Genomic DNA, 18045 nt, shown 5'->3' with positions numbered 1-18045 from the left:
CACCGATTAATCACCAAAGTTCCCTTTAAAGAAAAACAGCCAAACATCTGCAGCTTCTCTGTTTCATGATCAGAATCTGAGAGGAAATCTTCAGGTCTGGGTCTGATATGTCACTGTGATGTGATTCCTGATCCTGGAAACCGCAGCTGAAAAATCACCGGTCCTCATCAGCGACTCACCGAACCTTCGACTGACTGATGAAAACCATGTGATGGAGCTGAAAGCCCCAGAACTTCAATATTAATCTCAGCTCTACAGCCGAGTTTTGAATGTGCGTGTTAAATGTGAAACCGTTCGTCCATCGATCGATCGATCAGTTAACAGAACATTAACCAGCAGCAGTTTGAATTATTGATCATTTGGCTCCAGTTGTTTACAAATCAAACCAATCAGTCTCCGGCTCCAGCGTCTCCAACGGGAACGTTTGCTGCTTTTCTCTGTTGTACAGAAATTTTTTTTTGGGACATTTCAAAAACCAAACGATGAATCAGTTCATCAAAAGTCAAAATAACTGATCGATTAATTGATACTGATAATTATTTGTTGCAGCCCTTCAAGAATGACACATCGGCTCTGACGCTGAGTAACTACCTGAATGCTTTGTATGTTTCTTCTCTGGAATTATAAAAAAACCTATCTGAGAGAAAACACGTGAGCTGCAGCAGACTTTCATCTCTACGAACGAAAAACAACACGCCAGAGCTGAAATACGCTGCGACGACTGCAGGGAGAGCAGAGCACAGTGCTGCTGAGGAGGAGACAGCAGAGGAACATGGAGAAAAACCTTCATCAGTATCAGTCCGGTTTAAAAAAAAAAAAAAAAAAAAAAAGCCCTGCTCGCTGAGGACATCTGCTCAGAAACCCAGGACAGGAAACTCGAACGAGCTTCAGCTGTCTGTCTGTCTGTGTCTGTCTGTCTGTCTGTCTGTCTGTGTGTGTCTGTCTCTGTCTGTCTGCAGCTGGTTTTCTGTCTCCACATCCTTTCACATTAGCACCTGAAGCAGAGGCAGCGTCACGAAGCAGCATCACGTCCAGCTCCTCAGAGTTCAGAGGAATAAATATGCCTGACCACAGGTCTGCTGCTGCTGTCAGTCAGTCAGTGGTGGGATTTACAGGATTTTCAGTGGGCTGTGAAGGCATCGTGAGGAGCTCAAATCTAAAGTTACTTGCTTCTAATTTCGTGTTTTCTCAGAGCTCATGGTTTTCCAGCTTTTATCACAATGAAATTTTCATGTTAACGCTCGGCGATGCAAAGGTCGGTGTCCGGGCTGGACGTGGTGTGACGCTGCTTCGTGAGCGGCCTCCTGTTTGACAGACAGACAGACAGACAGTGATCTGGCGCTCTGAGCGCGGCTGGTTCAGTTCACGCAGCGTGAGCACTGACCCACAGGTGGCGCAGCAGAGTGCAGTCGGTGAAGTGAAAGCGGCTGGTGGAGGATTTTGGTCCCTGAAGCTTGAATTGAAAAACCAGTTTTACAGTCGTGGGTTTGTCTTCTCTCTCTGGAAAACACTTAATGTGTAGATACTTTAAAAAAACTACAAATGAGTCAGTTGGTAGGTGATCTGCACCTTCAGCTGAAGGAAGATTTATGAATCCGAAACTCCCGCCCTGACAGAAGAGGAAGATTTGCTGACAGGAAAAAAAAAAAAAAAAAAAAAAAAAATCACACGAAGAAAAATGAGAAACAGATATGAAAAAAAAAAACAGCAACAAAATTCTGCTTCAAATATTCCCAGTTTTCCTGAAGCTTTCGAGCGTTTTGACGAGTCGTCTGGATTTCCTGAAGTGAAGGTGTGTTTGTTTGTGTTTGTGTGTAAGGCCTTTGTGTCGCTGATCCACAGGAGGTAGAAGTCAGAGTCAGGCGATCTCCATCTCCCGCTCGATCCCCACGTACTTCAGAGCATCGGCCTGGCTGTACCTGAACACCACGAACAGGAGAGTGTGAGACGAGAATGGGACAGAGGGACAGACAGAGGGACAGACGGAGGGACAGACGGAGGGACAACCTGCATCACAAGCCTTTCACCTCTCGGTGTTACTGACCTGTAGTCGAAGAAGAGCTCCTCTCCAGTCTGGATGGCTCTCTTGGCAAAGATCCCTATCCTGTGATCGCCGTTCACCATCATCACTGCAAGAGACAGACGGACGCGTGAGTCAGGACAGACGCAGAGACGCTTCTACCATGAAGCTCACGCATTTCGGACTTTTCAGCAACACCTTGGTCTTCTTACCTTTTGCATAGCAGTTAGGATTGACTGAGTGGTTGGCAAACCGGATCTTGTTTCCTTTCCTCGTGGCATCAACGACAAAGTCTGAAGAGAAAAGACAAACGCCGTCACACATTCTCGTCTCCTGACTGTTTTCTGGTCGTAAGGAACCGAACACCTTCCTCTTTCCTAAACCACAATTTATCACCTTTCAAACAAAGATTCACTCCCACACAGAACTTTACTCTGTGGAGATTCTGAATCTGAATGTGTGTGTGTGTGTTTTTACCGTTGTTGAGGTTGAAGAGGAAGCTGCACATGTATTTGTCGTAGACCTTTCCCCTGCGGTCGGCTTCGTCCTGAGAGATAATCTGCAAAGACACAATTTTAAAATCTCATCTTTTGTTTCTTCAGCTGTGCAGATTCATTTATCAGAAACGAAGCTGACGTATGAAGAAGCTGTTCTGTTGCCAGCAGGTTGTCTGATGTCTGGGTGTCCCAGCAGCACAGGAACTCCCTGATAAACCTCCCCCCCCCCAGACCTGTCGATCTCTGTCACTCAGTGAAGTCCTACCTCTCCACAGTACTCAGAGATGAACTCGTTTTTCTGGACCGGCTCTTTGATGAAGATGCCCCAACCTGCCACGTCTGACGGAGCCAGCAGGAGGTGCTGAGAGGGAGAGAGAAAGGGAGAGAGGGAGGGAGGGAGAGAGGGAGGGAGAGAGGGAGAGAGAGTTTAGAATGTGCTGGTTCAGTGATTATGATTAAAGGTTTGAAGTGAGTCAGTGAAACAGTCAAATTAAAGACTGTGTCACCTTCTTGGCTCCTCTCTGGATGGAGCAGTTCTTGCAGGACACGTTCTTGCTGTCCCAGTGGTCTGCAGCGCCGCAGGTCAGGCAGAGGTCGGGGTCACACTCCCTCACTGCCAGGTAGCAGGGACACTGCTTGGTGTTACACTGGGCTTTGCACCGACAACCTGGGAAACGGTTCTGACCTGCGTCCACGAAGCGAGAGGTCAAAGTGGAAATGTAAATCCAGTATTTTCACTGAACAAAATGTTTTTTCCCGTATTTTAAAAAGACGAGCGTTCGTGTTCTTACACTCAGAGCTGCACTGACAGAACTTTTCACAGAAGTTTTGAGCAGTGATGCAGGGACAGGAGGAGTCACAGGGCTGCCGTGGGTGGTCACATGGCTGGTAATTATACACGTGATTGGACGAACCATCTGTAAGAGGTTGGAAGACACACAGAGGTCAAACGGGTTGTCTTTGAGTCAATCATCGGGTCAACGTGGGTTTTCTGGAGCTCTAACAGGCTCAGTGACCTCTGACCTTTCTTCAGCTGGATCTTCCTGCAGTGAGTGGCCCACAGTCTGTGTTTCCTCTTCTTCTTTCTAGGCGGCGTGTCCTCGTCTTCAGCTGGAGCCCGGGCGATGATGCTTGACTCCTTGACCCTGAACTCGTAAACCTGCAGGACACAGTCAAAATAACACGTGAGACACTGTGTCCATCAGGAACCCGTCCTTATGTAAAACCTTATGTATCTATAATTACAACCTGTGGTCTAAGACACCTGTGTAAACTGTCGGCTCACCTGTCTGCAGGTCTTGGTGCCTATGAGCCGTGCGATGGCGCAGAAGTTGTCGTAGTACGTCCCGATGAGAACCCTGAACAGAGAGGCTTCGGCTCCGCTCCACTCCACAGCTTCAGCCTCACCAGTCAGCTTCATCTTCACTGGAGTCTGACACCGCGAGTTACCCTCTGCACACACAGCAGAACCATTCAGGCTGTTCCCACTGCGGGAACGTTCCCCGAGAACCGCAAACCTTCTGAGGAACTAAACCTAAACCTTTATATAATGAGCAGGACAGAAACTGTACCTGAGCTGCTGGTGTTCTCGTCCTTCTTGTCTTCATCGTCTTTGTCGTTGTCCCGCTCGTCCTCTTTGCTGCCCTCGCGGTCGCTGTCTGTGTCTTTGGTTTCCGAGGAAACGGTGGGGGTGCTGGGCCGGCTGTTGCTGTTCGGCAGTCGCCCGCGGCGACGGCCCACCGTGCGTTTGGAGGGCGTCTTGGGGCGCTCGGCGACTACACCTGCAGGATACTCCCTCACCATCCCATCCTGAGTGACCGCGGAATAACAACAGTGTTGTTACTGCTGCGATATTAGATTATTAGATGAATGCTTCAGAAACGGAATCTGAAAATAAGTGGACTCACCTGCACCAGGTACATGTAGCAGTCGATGCCGCAGGGTTTACTTTCCACCAGGTTCTCCAAGTTCTTGCGCTTATAGGTGTTTGGAGTTGCGTGAAAAGCTAAAGGAAGAGACGCAAGATACAAGAGATGTGTACTCCGATAATCACTAAAACATTTATCAGATTCCAGTTGGCTCATCTGAATAAATTCACAGCTCCAGTTTACGGCCGGCTGTCTGAGAAGAGTTCGTACTCACGGTGGAGGAAGCAGTCGTATTTAAAGCAGCGTCTGCAGAACAGAGTGTGGAAGGAGTGCAGGCTCTGCTCGCGCTGCACAGAGCGAGCGTTGGGACCGTCGATGTTCGGCGTGCACTCAGGCGGCAGCGCGCCGGGCAGCTGCTGCTCCGTCAGCTCCTTGTACCTGAAATACACACACAGAAATCAAAGCTGATGCCAGTGTGTAGTGAGTGGAGACAAACCTGACCTGCACACACCAGGGTTTCTACGGACTTTCAACATCAGAAGAGAATTATTCATCCTGTCATACAATCCCATAATCCCTCCCTTGGTTCTGGTCCACTCTGTGTTAAGAACTGAGACGCGTCACATTTACACAGAGGAACTAAACAATTACCTCCATGTAAAGAGGAAACACCTGCTGCTAACAGTGGAAGTAGGAGAGTCAGCCTCAGAAAAATCGATAAAGTTTCATACAATGACGAGAATAAAAGCATCTACAAATTATGTTGCTGATCAGACGTCAGTGCCTCAACACGGAGATTTAGCACTGACAAAAAAAAAAAGCTCTGGCTTTCAAATGAATTCAACGTGTGACTGTTCTGTCTCTTTCTCTTTCAGAGACTTTTCCACAGCGGTGTAGAAACCCTGATATGTGCACCGGAGCGAGCGCACACGCACACACACTCCAGTGTTTGTGTTGTCACAGTGACACAGAGGCTTGAATGAGCTGTGAAGATTTTTCTCAGAAAATGTGAGTAAATTTTTGCTTCGTGTTCGATCAGTAACTTGATGTAGAATTCTGTGTTTGGCTGCTGTAACTTTGGTTTGTTGTATTATTACTGACTGTATTCACAGCTCGGTCCCTCTGTTGTTGTGACGAGACCAACACACTCTCACACACACACACACACACATACACACACACACAAACAAAGCCACTAACTTCTCTTTGAGCTCCTCAGTGGAGCCCTTGTCCGGGAACATGGAGGAGATGGCTTCAAAAATCTTGTCAGAGGGAAACTTCTTGGTGCTGTCGTTGCTGGTTCGGCCTGGAGACGACACACACGCTTTCCATCAGAGCACACACACAAAAAAAAAAAAACTCCACTGGGTCTGTGTCAGTCACCCAGGTTTCTAGTTTCACTATGTTAGGATGCTGAGAAGAAAGCAAAGCTTGGAAATGTTCGTCAACCATGAAGAAAATGGCGGGAAATGTCATATTTTTAACCTCTTAACAACAAAGCAGCATATAAACAACTATAATGTTCTTCATTACTTTATTCATTTCTCCCTGTCTGGATTTTCCAGTTATTGTTTTTAGAATAAGGGGAGAACAGGTGCGTGTGGGAAGCACTGGTTTTAGCTCGTGCTGTAGCTGACACTGACAGAAAACCTGTTTAAGGCAGCTGAAATATTTTTAACATCCTGTCCAACTTGGTGCTGAATGAAAAAAAACACTCTGTGCTCTCACCAACTTCTACACCAACAGAAACTGGATCCGCAAGAAAACCAGGTTCATCGATTTCCCACAGTGCTCAGCGACCATGCGAACGTAGCTGATACACAGATGTTAACAGGACGGCTGCAAGCAGCCGCCACGTTCACGTCACCCTACAAAGAACCACTGGTATCTCAGCCACTGACGTACTCTCACTGTTAATGAGCCCATCCTTGCGGGGGTCCTCTGCGTGCTCCTTGCCGTCACACATCTCCATCTTGTCTACCTTGAAGTCCTGCTCTTCCTCCTCCTCATCATCCTCGTTGTCACTGTACTGTGACAGAGCGTTGACCAACTCCACGAAGATCTCGTCGTTGATGAAGCCGCACTCTGTGCAACACAAGACATGCAAAAAGTCTGTGATTCCCTCTTCCTCTGCAGTGGTGGATATCACAGTGAAAACAACACAACTGCTTAAAGGACAGAAGAAGATATCGTCTACCACTAAACCGTGTGTGGCCACTGGTCCTCACCTCTGTCTCCATGGACTTTGCCGTCATAGTTCTTAATGAGCTCCTCTATGAAAGTACCATCCTGGTCCAGGATCTCGTCTCCCATGTAGGGGATGTTATGGAGCACCGTTTCATCCTCCACCTGACGCCAGAAATTCAAAACAAACATTAGAGCTGTGGTTAAAACTACGAGGCACGAAAATACCACAAAGTTTACACTATATTTTCCACTCCATGCAGCTGTTACGAGTTCATGCACACCATGAAGTTCTGCTGCAGCGGTGACCAGGAGTACATGACCGGGACAGAGGCCACAGCGTTGAGGGTCTTCAGGGGGATGACCTGCCTGGGAAACTCGGAGAAACCGCTGTCCACTGTACACTGCACAGGACAACAGAGAGACGGAACAGTTAGGACACTTCCTCTGCACCTTCACAGAGACTTTTACTACACGTCAATGCACCGAGAACAACGTGAATCCACTGACCTCTCGGGTGCCTCTCAGAGAGCTGACGGACGTCATGATGTGAACGGGCTGGATCCGCCTGGTCTTCCACTCCTGGTTCAAAATGTCCGTTCGCTCCATGATTTTCTGACGATTGGTGTTGAACATGCTCTGGAAGAGTTCAAATAAATTTCCAATCTCGTCTCTTTTAAGGCGACATGCACGAGAAGTAATATTTCTGAATGATACGGGTGTTTGTCCACCGCACCGGTACTCTAGCTGACTTCCCCAGTTACGTACAGTGTGTGTGAAGGTCTGCGTGTGTGTACAAACCTTGACCTCGTCGGCCCGTCTGAAGCGTTTGAGCTGCCGAAGCCTCATGTACTCTGACTTCACCCTCCGCTTCCAGCAGGCGGGACCTTTCTCCGAGCGCTTCCCTGTGAGCACCATGATCAACCTGCAGCCAAAAGGAAGGAGGATGAAGGTTTCTACACTACGAGATACACTGAACCCCTTCATATTTCACACTTCCACTCTTTGCCAGGGCCGATAGTTTGTGACTGCATTGTGAGAAAACCAACATCATGACCATCTGAGAGCCTGCTTTTGATAAGCTTTGGTTCATCCAGCCTCTTGTGTATTCACTACTGAAAATTTTAGACTTCTGAATTGATAATCATCTTCCATAGTTTTCTCTTCAAGAACAAGCCACAGTTAAAAAGGCTGTGACTCAGATCAGGTTAGCTGCAAATAAAAACAGCTTCCATCCAGTTCTCACTTCTTTGTTCAAGTGTCAACACTGAAAATGGTTCAGATGCAGGTGACAGGATTTTCCTGACCCCTTGGCCAACTCTGCTGTTCGCTGGGGGAAGTTGAGCAGGAAATCCATGTGTTCACTCTTTTGTTGTTTCACGACTCTGTGTAAATTCCAACAGTTGTCTGTCCATGTGTAGCTACACAATCCATCTGCTACCCCGGCAGTCAGCGTGAGCTGCTGCCTACCAGCATGGCCGGTCTGACTCAAAACTCACACTTTCGATGAGACATGTCAGACGGCTGTCATGGAGACATGCTGGTAAGCTATGTGTCACATTGTGAGACATGCAGAGGACTGAACTGATTTGGCACATTTTATCTTCATATCAAAGACTGAGCTGAAATCATAAGAGCTAAGTACGCAAATAAAAATACAGAGCTTCAGTAAATCCCTCTGGCAAAGTAAGATGTGTTTTGCTGGTAACTGCCAATAAGATCTCGTTTTTCTAGTTACATCTGCTTTATTATCTCTAAAATACAAGTGTGGAAAAATGTTTTCCTCTATCTTTAGTTACAGCCTTAATGATATTAGTGGATTATAACTATGGGTGCTTTAGTGTGTAAGCCTTACTTTAATGCTGCAGCTGGTTTAGCTAGAGCTAGTTTGAATTGATTTATATACTCCTGAGTAGGTTAATGGGTAATAATGCATAATTATTTCTTAGCTAATTATGTTTTGTGTTAATAAAATGAATCTGCACAGAAACTAACTGCAGCTGTCAGTTAAATGTAGAGTAGTAAAAGGTGCAGCGTTTCCATGTGAAGTGCTTTAACGTACAAATATAAAGTGGCACTCGATCAAAGTCCGAGTATACCTCCAAATTATAATCAAGTACAGTACTTCAGTAAAAGTACTTCGTTACTTTCCACCACTGGCCGTCGTGTAACTTTACACTTAGCCAGCCACAAATAACAAGCAAGCCTAAAGCTAACGACAGCTTGCCGATGCGGTGCCAAGTTTGTACAACCCCCCTCCTCTAAAAAAGGGTTTCCCCTCGCATACATTCTGTTTCACCGCGGTCTAAAATATAGCGGAAAGTGGCTCTTTGACGACCTTTAGTTCACACTCTGTTATAAACGTTTTCTTCTCAGTAACTGCCTTATAAAAAGTTGGGGAAACAATTCTGACAGGGACACAACATTTGGCACGACACCCCGACGAGCTAGCTAACAGTTGGTTAGTTAACAAAGATTGAGGCATCCACAAAGCATCAAGAACAAACCCGGGCCGTTTGAATCGCAACAAGCGCGCTGGAAATAAAGACACCGACACTGACAGCTTTTATTACCTGCACAGGAGGCTCCGTCCTCATTCAACGGAGTTATTCGGGATCAATATGACAAACACGGGCAAAGTCGTCCTTTGTGTTCGGGATTAGCTGGCTCCGTGTTCCGGCTAGCTGTAACGTTAGCTCGGCGGCTAGTTAGCAGTTAGCTCGGGACGAGGGAGCGATTCACTTTGCGCGACACCGGCTTTACGTATCCAGAGACGGCAAACAGAAGGAGCTGCCGTTCCCCTCACTTTAGGCCTGGCTGTAGCACCAAAGAGACCGCGTCTGTGGATGGGAATCGTACAATTTAATTTCGCCCCGACTGTAAATTTCGAAACAATTTCAATATTTCCGCCTCGGCGCTGCTATGGTTCAAACTGCTCTCCGTCTCACACTCACCGCCCACTACGGCTGCAGCAGATTCAAGAGGCGCCAAACGTTTGGGCCAACCACAGACGCCGACGTTAGGTTTTCTCAGTGTCGTGACACGCGATAGGTCGAGTTGTGTCATGGAGCTAGCCAATGAGAGTTGGAGCTGCGGCGGGGGCCCTGCAACGGGGACATGTGGACAGGTTCTCTTTGTTCTCTCATCTGTCAACGGAATAAAAATAAAAACACAGAACAGATTGTTCGACAGCAGCATTTTTAATGTCCATACTTAATCTTTTACTCGCCACCAGTGTCGGTGACACATGTCAATTGTCACATTTATGTCGATTGGCTAAGAAAAGATCGCGCTTACTGAAACTAAGTCGAAAATCTATTTATAGCTGGTTCTGTATCAATGATTATTATACGGACACATGGCGGCACATTGCCTCACTTGTTGTCTTTCAATCGTCTGCTAATAAACCCTGTCAACTCGGCAGCGTCTCAATGAACAGACGCAGCGTCCTCCACCTGCCTCCTGCTCTGCTGACGGCTCAGGTGGAGTCGCGAGCAGAGGTGAGAGCTCTTCACCTCGCGCTGGGCAGCTCCGATATTAAACGGTAAATGCTAAACAGCGTCAGTCTAAACACGCACCGAAGGATGTGAACTGAGCGGGTTTCTTCGGTGAATAAGATTCTGTGGCCGCAGAGAGCAAGGGCAAGGTTCGCAGAGTTTATTAAGGCCCGCCCCCTCTGAACAGCGATTGGCTGAAATCTCGACACGGTCTTCATGCTGCGTTCAGGGCCCACGGAAATACAGGCACAGTGAAAGTACATTAATGAGTTATGTGCTGTTAGTTTGACTCCCTTTGGACATGTCCTTTTTTGGAGTGTGTGTGTGTGTGTGTGTGTGTGTGTGTGTGTGTGTGTGTGTGTGTGTGTGTGTGTGTGTGTGTGTGTTGTTACCTCTAGACCTGTTTACAGAAATATCAATTTAGGTTTGAAAACTTTATTAACAGTTTACAGACAGGCATTAAAAACTCCCTTTTGTTCATTTCAAAAGTTTCTCATGTTTGTATGTCTGCATTTTAATTTAAGACAAACACAGAGAAACTTACATCGAATTCAGCTGCCAAGTAAACACCATAAATAACACACACAATCAACACAGAGGAGGAGGAAGAACAGCAAAACCAAACAAACAGAAACCACAGGGTACAACAACACATTGGTGCACAGTTCAGGGTCAGTCACATCCGCCAGCAGGACTGTTGCAAGCTCTGAGATTTTCTGTTTAATGATGGTGAATCCCTTTTTAGTTTATGTGAGTCTTCCCCTGTTTGCACTGGCTCCTTATGTCATCTTCCTGCCACGCTACAGATCTTGTTTGATCAGTAGCAGCGGTTGCTCATTGTGTATATTTTTCTCTTTGGAGTTTAGAGCCACACACACATCATGTCCACCCGTATGTACACACTGCTGCGTTTTCCAGGCCCACTGGATGGTCACTAAAGATTTTTAATAAAGCCGTCATACTCTTAGAGAGAGTCCAACTCTGTCTCTAGGACAATCAGACAAAACCTCCTCATACTTTCCTCTCATGTTCAGTCAGTACAAACAGATTCTCAACATGAACATGAACTAGTTCACACAGCATCATGGGCAGGAAACACAGTTTGAGGTTTTGGGGTCAGTGCAGGTCTGACCAAACAAAATACCAAACAACTGCTCTATATGAAAATTGCCCTGAGGTAACTTCTGAATAATTTGGTGCTATAAGTAAAATTACCTGATTTGACTCTATCTATATCTATATCTATCTATCTATCTATCTATCTATCTATCTATCTATCTATCTATCTATCTATCTATATATATATATTTTTATCTCTATATATATATATATATATATAGATATAGATATAGATATAGATATAGATACATATATATAAATCCAATGTGAAAATTCTTCACATTGGATTTTATAAACTCTTTATTTATAAACATCACAAAATGTCCCAAGTTTTAGGAAATGAATTTGAGTTCACCTGTGGCAACTTGAACTGAAAGGACATATTTCAGAAAGGCACACACCTGTAAATAAGGTCCCACAGCTTCACCCAAAAAGACTCGACTCGTTGTAACTGCTGCCAAAGAAAAGACACATTTGTTTATTACATATTTCAGTTTCGAGTTTTTAATAAATCTGCAGAAAAACTGAATTCGTGGTTCTAAAAAAAGATCTACACTGTGTTAAATCAAAACGGAGATAAATGGATAAACATGTTCCTGGAGTGCATAAACAGATGTTTGTTTACTGCGGTCTGTCTCAGCAGGTGTGTATTGTGTAGTAATGATGGTCGAACCACAGGTCGTCAGATTTTCATTAGTCACTTTATTTAAACGTGGTATAATTGTTCCGAATAAAGAGGAAGTGCTTCATGTTTAATGATTTTTTTTAACTTCCGTGTTTACACATTTAACTGCTGTTAAAGTTAAAACGACAAATGTTGTTGTTTTTTCTTAAATGAAAGTTTAAATGTTTGTTTCGAAGTGAAACTTTGATAAAGTTCGGAGAAAAAAAAAAGGAATGGATGAAAACTGTGAATCGGACGTGACCTCATCTCCGCAGCGTCCGTCAGGTCCCAGAGTCTGTGGCTCACTGACCAAACGTTTTAATAACCAGCTTTAAAAACAGGTTTCACCTCAACATCCAAGATGTAATGACGGGAAACCCAGATTTCTCTGAAAGTTTAAATCCCACTCTTCTATTTTTTCTCTCTCTGTCTGTAACACGGAAGAGCCTCAGACACAAACATGGACACCTCACGTCTGCCAGAGTCTTCGAGAGTTTCTCCTTCTGTAAAGATATTTAACTCTGCTTTAACCCACTGTTCGGTGTGTTTGAGCCACTGCGATGATGAGCGAAGGTTCACAGAACCAATGTCAGGGTAAGTTACTATTAGTGGAGCCGTATTGTTTGCAGATGAGTGTGGAGGGCTGTGAAACTGTCTGTGGCAAAGTCTGTGCGTGTGTGTGTGCGCGCGTGCACGTGCACGAGTCTGATCTGTGGATGTGTAAACTGATCTGAAAACGTGTTTACATCTGCACATGGGCCTGTGTGCGCTGACAAACTGTACAACATCCGGTTTGTTTCTTAAATCTGATATTTCAATATGTTGTTTATGAATATTAAAAACCCGTGAGCTAAAAAATAAAGTTTCATAGTAACAGGGTTAAATAACATGAAATAATATTGCTGAATGAGTGAGTGAATGTGTAACTGTATCTCCCACAGACCACAAAGTACAACACAACAAACTGTATTCTGAACAATTTTTTAAATTGAATTTATTAGACAATTAATTTAGTCTGATTGTTTTTAAGTAGAGCTGCACCTGGTGATTATTGCTACGATCCATGAACCTGGCAGTTATTTTTCTAAATGATTCGATTCATTAAATTATCTAAAAAACGTGAACAAGTAGAGAAAACGACCAGCGACAGCGATCAGAATAGTTTGTCAGTTAATAAAGTGACAGATTGATCAGCTGATCATTGCAGATTTACTTATAAGCAACAGTTTTTTCGTCTTTGGTGCAAAAGTATACACTTCTCTTTTTTCTGCATTTTACAAGTCACATTATCTCGTGTTATTCTGGATTAACAACAGTAAATAACAGCATCTTATAATCAAACAAACAGGTGAAGTTTACAGGTGAAGTCAGTCTAACTTTCTCTGCTTTGATTTCCAGGCTGAGGCGCAGGTGAAAAATATCGAAACCAAAAACAAGATGAGAAAGGAAAAAAAATCTGGAGCAGCCTAATGAAAATCTGATGCCACTGATGAGTTTAGATCCTGTTGAAGATGGAAAACACTCTGCTCACTGGAAGACGCAGCATGAAAGAAACACTCCCCAGCTTGCATATACTCCTCTGGCCTCCCGTCTACAGATCCCCTTTTTTTCCTGTCTTTTTCTGCGCAGCCAACAGAAGATATAACAAAGCGTCATACACACATCATATAGATGACTCACAGATCCCATTCAAACAGTTTTATCCGTCTGTGGACCCCCACGGTGCCCAGATCGATGAATCCATTTTTCCATGGCGTGTTGCCGCAGGTCTCGCCTCCAGTCCGGACGAGGACCTGTTAGTTTTGACTCTGGCAGAGAAAATTCGAACATCAGCTGATGAGTTTCAGCACTGTGACTGGTCCACCTACTTTGTCACCCGCTCTAAGTCCATCGCTGCGTCTGTTTCTGGCCTTTTACCCACTAACATTTTCACGAGGAAGCGTAACAGTGACCGAGATGCCCCTGAGCACATGGAGCCCCCTGTTCCACCCGAGCAGACCACAGATGAAAGCTCCCCGTCGGCCCCTCCTCACAGCCACCCACAACCCAAAGACACAAACCCCTGCTCCAACGTCAGGAGCAGGACAGACTTCAACCCGTTGACTCGTCCTCACGGCTGTGAGGAGTTTACTCCTCTAATCACTGCTGAAGAAAACGACGACACCTACAGTTTCCAGTGCTCCCGCCCAGGCCTGTACCAGTGCAGTGTGACAGGTCTGCTGTTTCACATGGACGCAGAGGGGGACGTGGTTTACAGGACTGTCCCCTGGAACAGGAGGCTACTGGCTCAACATCACAGGAAGCCTGCAGGACCCCTGTTTGACATCAAATGTGTGCAGCAGCAGTCTCTGAGACAGCTTCATCTCCCACACTGTGAGATCCTCTCCACCGGAGGATGTTCCTTCTTGTCAGTGGCTCATGTGAATGATGAGGGCGTCGAGTTTCTCTCTCCTCATCAGATAACAGAAACTCACGTCATTATAAACATCACAGGGCTTTCTGGTTTTGGTAATGTCAAGGATGAGGACTCAGCACCGGTCCCGGTCCGAGCCATGGTCCTGCTGTTCTACAGGCCCTCGACTGATCCTGATCTGGAGTCTCTGATCAATGTGTTGTTGTTACCGAGGAACGTCGTCCTCCTGGATGTGCTGCGCAGCAGAAAGAAGCTAGTGGGAGATGAGAGGTACATAGAGACATCCCCACACTGTAAACTGCTCCCAGATCAGGCCTACACACTGTCCACCTGTCCTGAAGACGACTCGGTTGAAGTTCAACCAACAGAAGCGGAATTTGACTGCGACAACTACGACAACTTCGTTCCATCATTCCAGGTGATTTTAGAAAAAGTCCTGAAACATATTAAACTTGTTTTGAGAGACATCAGCAGCTGCCACAGGGTCTGGGAAAGACGAGCGTGTCTCTCGTCCACTGGAGCACAAAGGTCCTGTGGACCGAGTCCTCTGAATCTCCCCTCAAACCAGAGGCTGTTGGACATATGGAGCAGCTTCGTCGATGGGATTTCAGGACCTGTTCTCATGAGTCTGCTGGACAAACTGTTTGAGAAAAAGGTGATAACTGACTCTGAGAGGGAGTCGGCCGACGAGGTGCCCAACAAAAGAGACAAAGCTCGTTTTATCATCGACACAGTGAGGAGGAAAGGCGACGCTGCCAGTTCAGAGATGATTGAGTTTCTCTGTGAACTCGACCCCTTCCTCTGCGAACATCTCGGGCTGATCTGAAGCACGATGAAGAGGTGAACAAACAGTTTATGTTAGAAACGGATCATCCTGCATCTGCCACTGTCCTTGATCACTGTTTGTCTGTTTGGTGAAGAGAAAAAACACTGGGCACTGCTCTCATGGGTAGAAAGTTTCAGTGTCTGTGGGTCCAGGCCACCGTCAGCAGGACTCCTTTGTTCCTCTCGTCTCTGCAGATGGTTCTTTATGACTCTGTGTGTTTGGGCTCGTTGTCCTGCCGCAGAATGAATCTGGGACCATCAGACGTCCTGATGCCAACGATGACAAAGAAGAATCTTTGAAGTGCCTCGAACTTTTGCACAATTCTGTATCAACTTTAACTGTTAAAGCTGTGTTTTCCAGGTTTCATCAGTTTTCTTGTGTTTGATGAAGATATGTGAATCTCATGATACAGTAAATGTACCATTAGATTTCACACGTCTTTGTTATTTTTAAAACATGTCTTTATAACAGCTGTGCTGTTTGGATGTTTATTTAAATCGGCTTCAAATATGGACAGTTTTCAACTGTTGAATTTAAAGTGTTTAATCCTTCATCAGCCAGCAGGGGGAGTCATTTACCTGGCAATGGTCGAAAGCCCCTGTGGCAGGAAACTATATCCTTTTAGAGTAAATAATTTACTTTTTATATTTTGAATTTATTGTTTACCTGTTGCTCAGTTCGTTTTAAAATTTAATTTTAATGGCTCCAACATGACACTTTGCTCTTAACTTTAAACTGAGGAGACCGCGTTTTTATGGCGTTACCTGAGAAAATGAGACTGACCGTAAATATCAATTTGGACTATTTGCAGCGGTATTTTTGGAAAATGTCACATTAAACCTTCATTAAAATTCTTCACTTGTGTGAACTGATGTCAAGAAACAGGAAGAATAACGTTGCCATGGATACAGTGAGTGACACCGTGGGCTGCAAATGGAGCCTCGTGTTTTTTTTTAACCTATATTTGTTTACATTTTGGAAAAATTAAGTTGACCGAATTAGCTGTTAACTCTTCATCTTTGCTAATTGTGTTTGGGTTTACTGACAGCTGGCAGAGAAATACTTTGACTCTGAAGAAAACTTAATATCCCGATAATTCTCAGGCAGGTTCCGAAGCGAGTTTTTTATCCTATATTTACTTATATTTTGGAAAGCTAAGTAGCCGAGTTAGCTATTAGCAGTTCATTTTGCTATGTGCTAGTCGCTATAGCCTACTGTCAGCTGCTGAATTACTTTGATACTAAAGAAAACTTAAAAACCAGATTATTCTCAGACAAGTTCTGATATTATCTTATCTATATTATCTTGTAATTATGTGAAAAGGTTCTCATAGTTACGAGTTTTCATTTATTAGTTATTTTATTGCATTAGTTGTGCTTTGACTTTGAAGGGAACGTAAAGCTATTTCCTGTTTTCTCCGCGCTAACTCCCGCCAGCTTGTCTCCAGTGGAGTGATCGGTCCCAGCGCAGCATCCAGCCTTCAGACCGGACTGTGCGCCGCCGAGCGGAGGAGCCGAGCCGCGCGTCTCTGTCAGCTCTGCAGCTTCTTCACTCTGAGTGCAGTGTCGGGTCGAAGGCCGGGACCTCTGGGTGGTTTCTCTGTCTCACAGGTGGACTTTAACCGCTGAGAGGACGAGAGCACAGAGGAGGTCTGGAGGATGAACCCTCAGTGCGCCCGCTGTGGGAAGATCGTCTACCCGACGGAGAAAGTCAGCTGCCTGGACAAGGTGGGCACTTTTATTTACAGGCACACACTCACCGAACAGCCCAGAATCACGTGGGTGTATTAGTTCTGTAAATACTGTGTCAGTGAAAACCTCCAAACTGGTTCGAATCCGAGTTCGCGCTGGATCACAGAGTTGTGAAGCAGCCAAAGCTTCCACACATGGATCCTAACGCACCAAAGGATCATGATCAGCAGGCTGTAACAAAAAGCCATTGAAGAGTAGCTGAGATCTCAGGAGCTGATACAGTTTAATTGATTGATTGGTTGATTGATTGACTGATTGATTGATTGGTTGGTTGGTTGGTTGATTGGTTGGTTGATTGTTTGATCGGTGGTTTGTTTGAGGACAGATGTCTCCCAGGTAGATTTCATGTTGTAGGTGATGCAAACTGTACGTGTGAACAACAGAGCTGCGCTGACTTTCTCTTTCCTCGAGTCTCTAAAAATGGACAAATGCATAAATAAATACGTAAATATGCTAAAATAAACAAAGCTGGTGCCACTGAGAGAATATATACGTTGGATACACCTGATCTGTTCGTGTGTTTTCCATAGAATCAGCCTGCAGGACGCCTTCGATGGCTCTGACAGTCATCAGCCTGTGATGACTTTATCACATTCAGTGCTAACTTCATTTCCTCTGGTGTCAGGTCAACATTCCCGTTACTTTTAGGACTGACGCTGACGCTGATGACTCTATAATCCTCTGTGATCAGAAGCATCTTGTCCCTGTAAATGCATCTTTGCTTTTTTTTAATCCAGAGCAGAAAAGTAAGTTGACTTTGTATTTGCATGGTAACACCTCAGGAATATTCTGTTGCATAATGGTGATAAATTATTAATTAATCTTCAGCACTCTCATGCAGCCACTGTCTGTCCTGTGAGGCATCAGATGACACAGCAGCATGTAGGCGCTGCACGTTTCATCATAAAAGACTCCCATTTTGCAAAAATGTAGAAAATAAAACGTTTGTTGATTGTCAGTATAAATAAAACGATCACTGTCCGGCTTCTTCGTCATGTGTCTCTGGAAAAAAGACGAGCGTTACCTTTCTGCCTTTTAAAGCTGATACGGTTTGAAGAGAGACTGAAGAAATAAAAGAGCTGAAACAGTGTGAGAGGCAGTGATTTAGAGAGGAGGAGGCTGGCAAAGAAACAAAGAAGTATACGGGGAAAGTGAGAAAGAGAGTGTGAAGGCGAGAGAAAGAGAGAAAGAAAAATCATTTTGCTG

At 45.1% G+C, this 18045-nt stretch overlaps 3 protein-coding genes across 6 annotated transcripts in view; 2 read left to right on the top strand and 1 right to left on the bottom strand.

Moving 5' to 3' along the window:
• Positions 1 to 1555: 1555 nt before the first annotated feature.
• On the bottom strand, positions 1556 to 9529 carry ezh2 (enhancer of zeste 2 polycomb repressive complex 2 subunit). Its single transcript, XM_041065653.1, has 19 exons — positions 9143 to 9529; positions 7371 to 7494; positions 7080 to 7208; positions 6854 to 6973; positions 6614 to 6734; positions 6291 to 6470; positions 5586 to 5691; positions 4660 to 4823; positions 4425 to 4522; positions 4089 to 4326; positions 3803 to 3969; positions 3541 to 3676; positions 3309 to 3434; positions 3024 to 3202; positions 2783 to 2878; positions 2498 to 2579; positions 2233 to 2313; positions 2045 to 2129; positions 1556 to 1919 (listed from the first exon to the last, which is right to left on the bottom strand). The coding sequence occupies exons 2-19, from the start codon at positions 7485 to 7487 to the stop codon at positions 1859 to 1861; spliced, it is 2286 nt and encodes a 761-aa protein (XP_040921587.1). The 5' UTR covers positions 7488 to 7494; positions 9143 to 9529; the 3' UTR covers positions 1556 to 1858.
• Positions 9530 to 12093: 2564 nt separating this feature from the next.
• LOC121200397 (caspase recruitment domain-containing protein 8-like) lies at positions 12094 to 16632 on the top strand. Of its 3 annotated transcripts, none has more exons than XM_041065680.1 (3): positions 12094 to 12443; positions 13248 to 15102; positions 16525 to 16632. In XM_041065680.1, the coding sequence occupies exon 2, from the start codon at positions 13361 to 13363 to the stop codon at positions 15086 to 15088; it is 1728 nt and encodes a 575-aa protein (XP_040921614.1). In that variant the 5' UTR covers positions 12094 to 12443; positions 13248 to 13360; the 3' UTR covers positions 15089 to 15102; positions 16525 to 16632. The 3 variants fall into 3 exon arrangements, with proteins under 3 accessions (XP_040921614.1, XP_040921615.1, XP_040921613.1); XM_041065681.1 differs by lacking the exon at positions 16525 to 16632 and having other exon boundaries at positions 13248 to 13526; positions 13836 to 15953; XM_041065679.1 differs by lacking the exon at positions 16525 to 16632 and having other exon boundaries at positions 13248 to 15954.
• A 45-nt stretch (positions 16633 to 16677) lies between these two features.
• The window catches only part of nebl (nebulette), a 52394-nt gene continuing 51026 nt past the window's right edge, over positions 16678 to 18045 (top strand). For both annotated transcript variants that reach the window (XM_041065755.1, XM_041065756.1), the window contains exon 1: positions 16678 to 16815. In XM_041065755.1, the coding sequence (XP_040921689.1) occupies positions 16747 to 16815 (69 nt within the window). In that variant the 5' untranslated portion in view covers positions 16678 to 16746. The remainder of the gene's footprint in view (positions 16816 to 18045) is intronic.

The sequence above is a fragment of the Toxotes jaculatrix genome, chromosome 20 (assembly GCF_017976425.1).
Source record: "Toxotes jaculatrix isolate fToxJac2 chromosome 20, fToxJac2.pri, whole genome shotgun sequence".
In the NCBI taxonomy this organism is placed as follows: domain Eukaryota; kingdom Metazoa; phylum Chordata; class Actinopteri; family Toxotidae; genus Toxotes; species Toxotes jaculatrix.
Note: the sequence above shows the minus strand (reverse complement) of the source record. Positions and strands in the feature narration are given on the sequence as shown.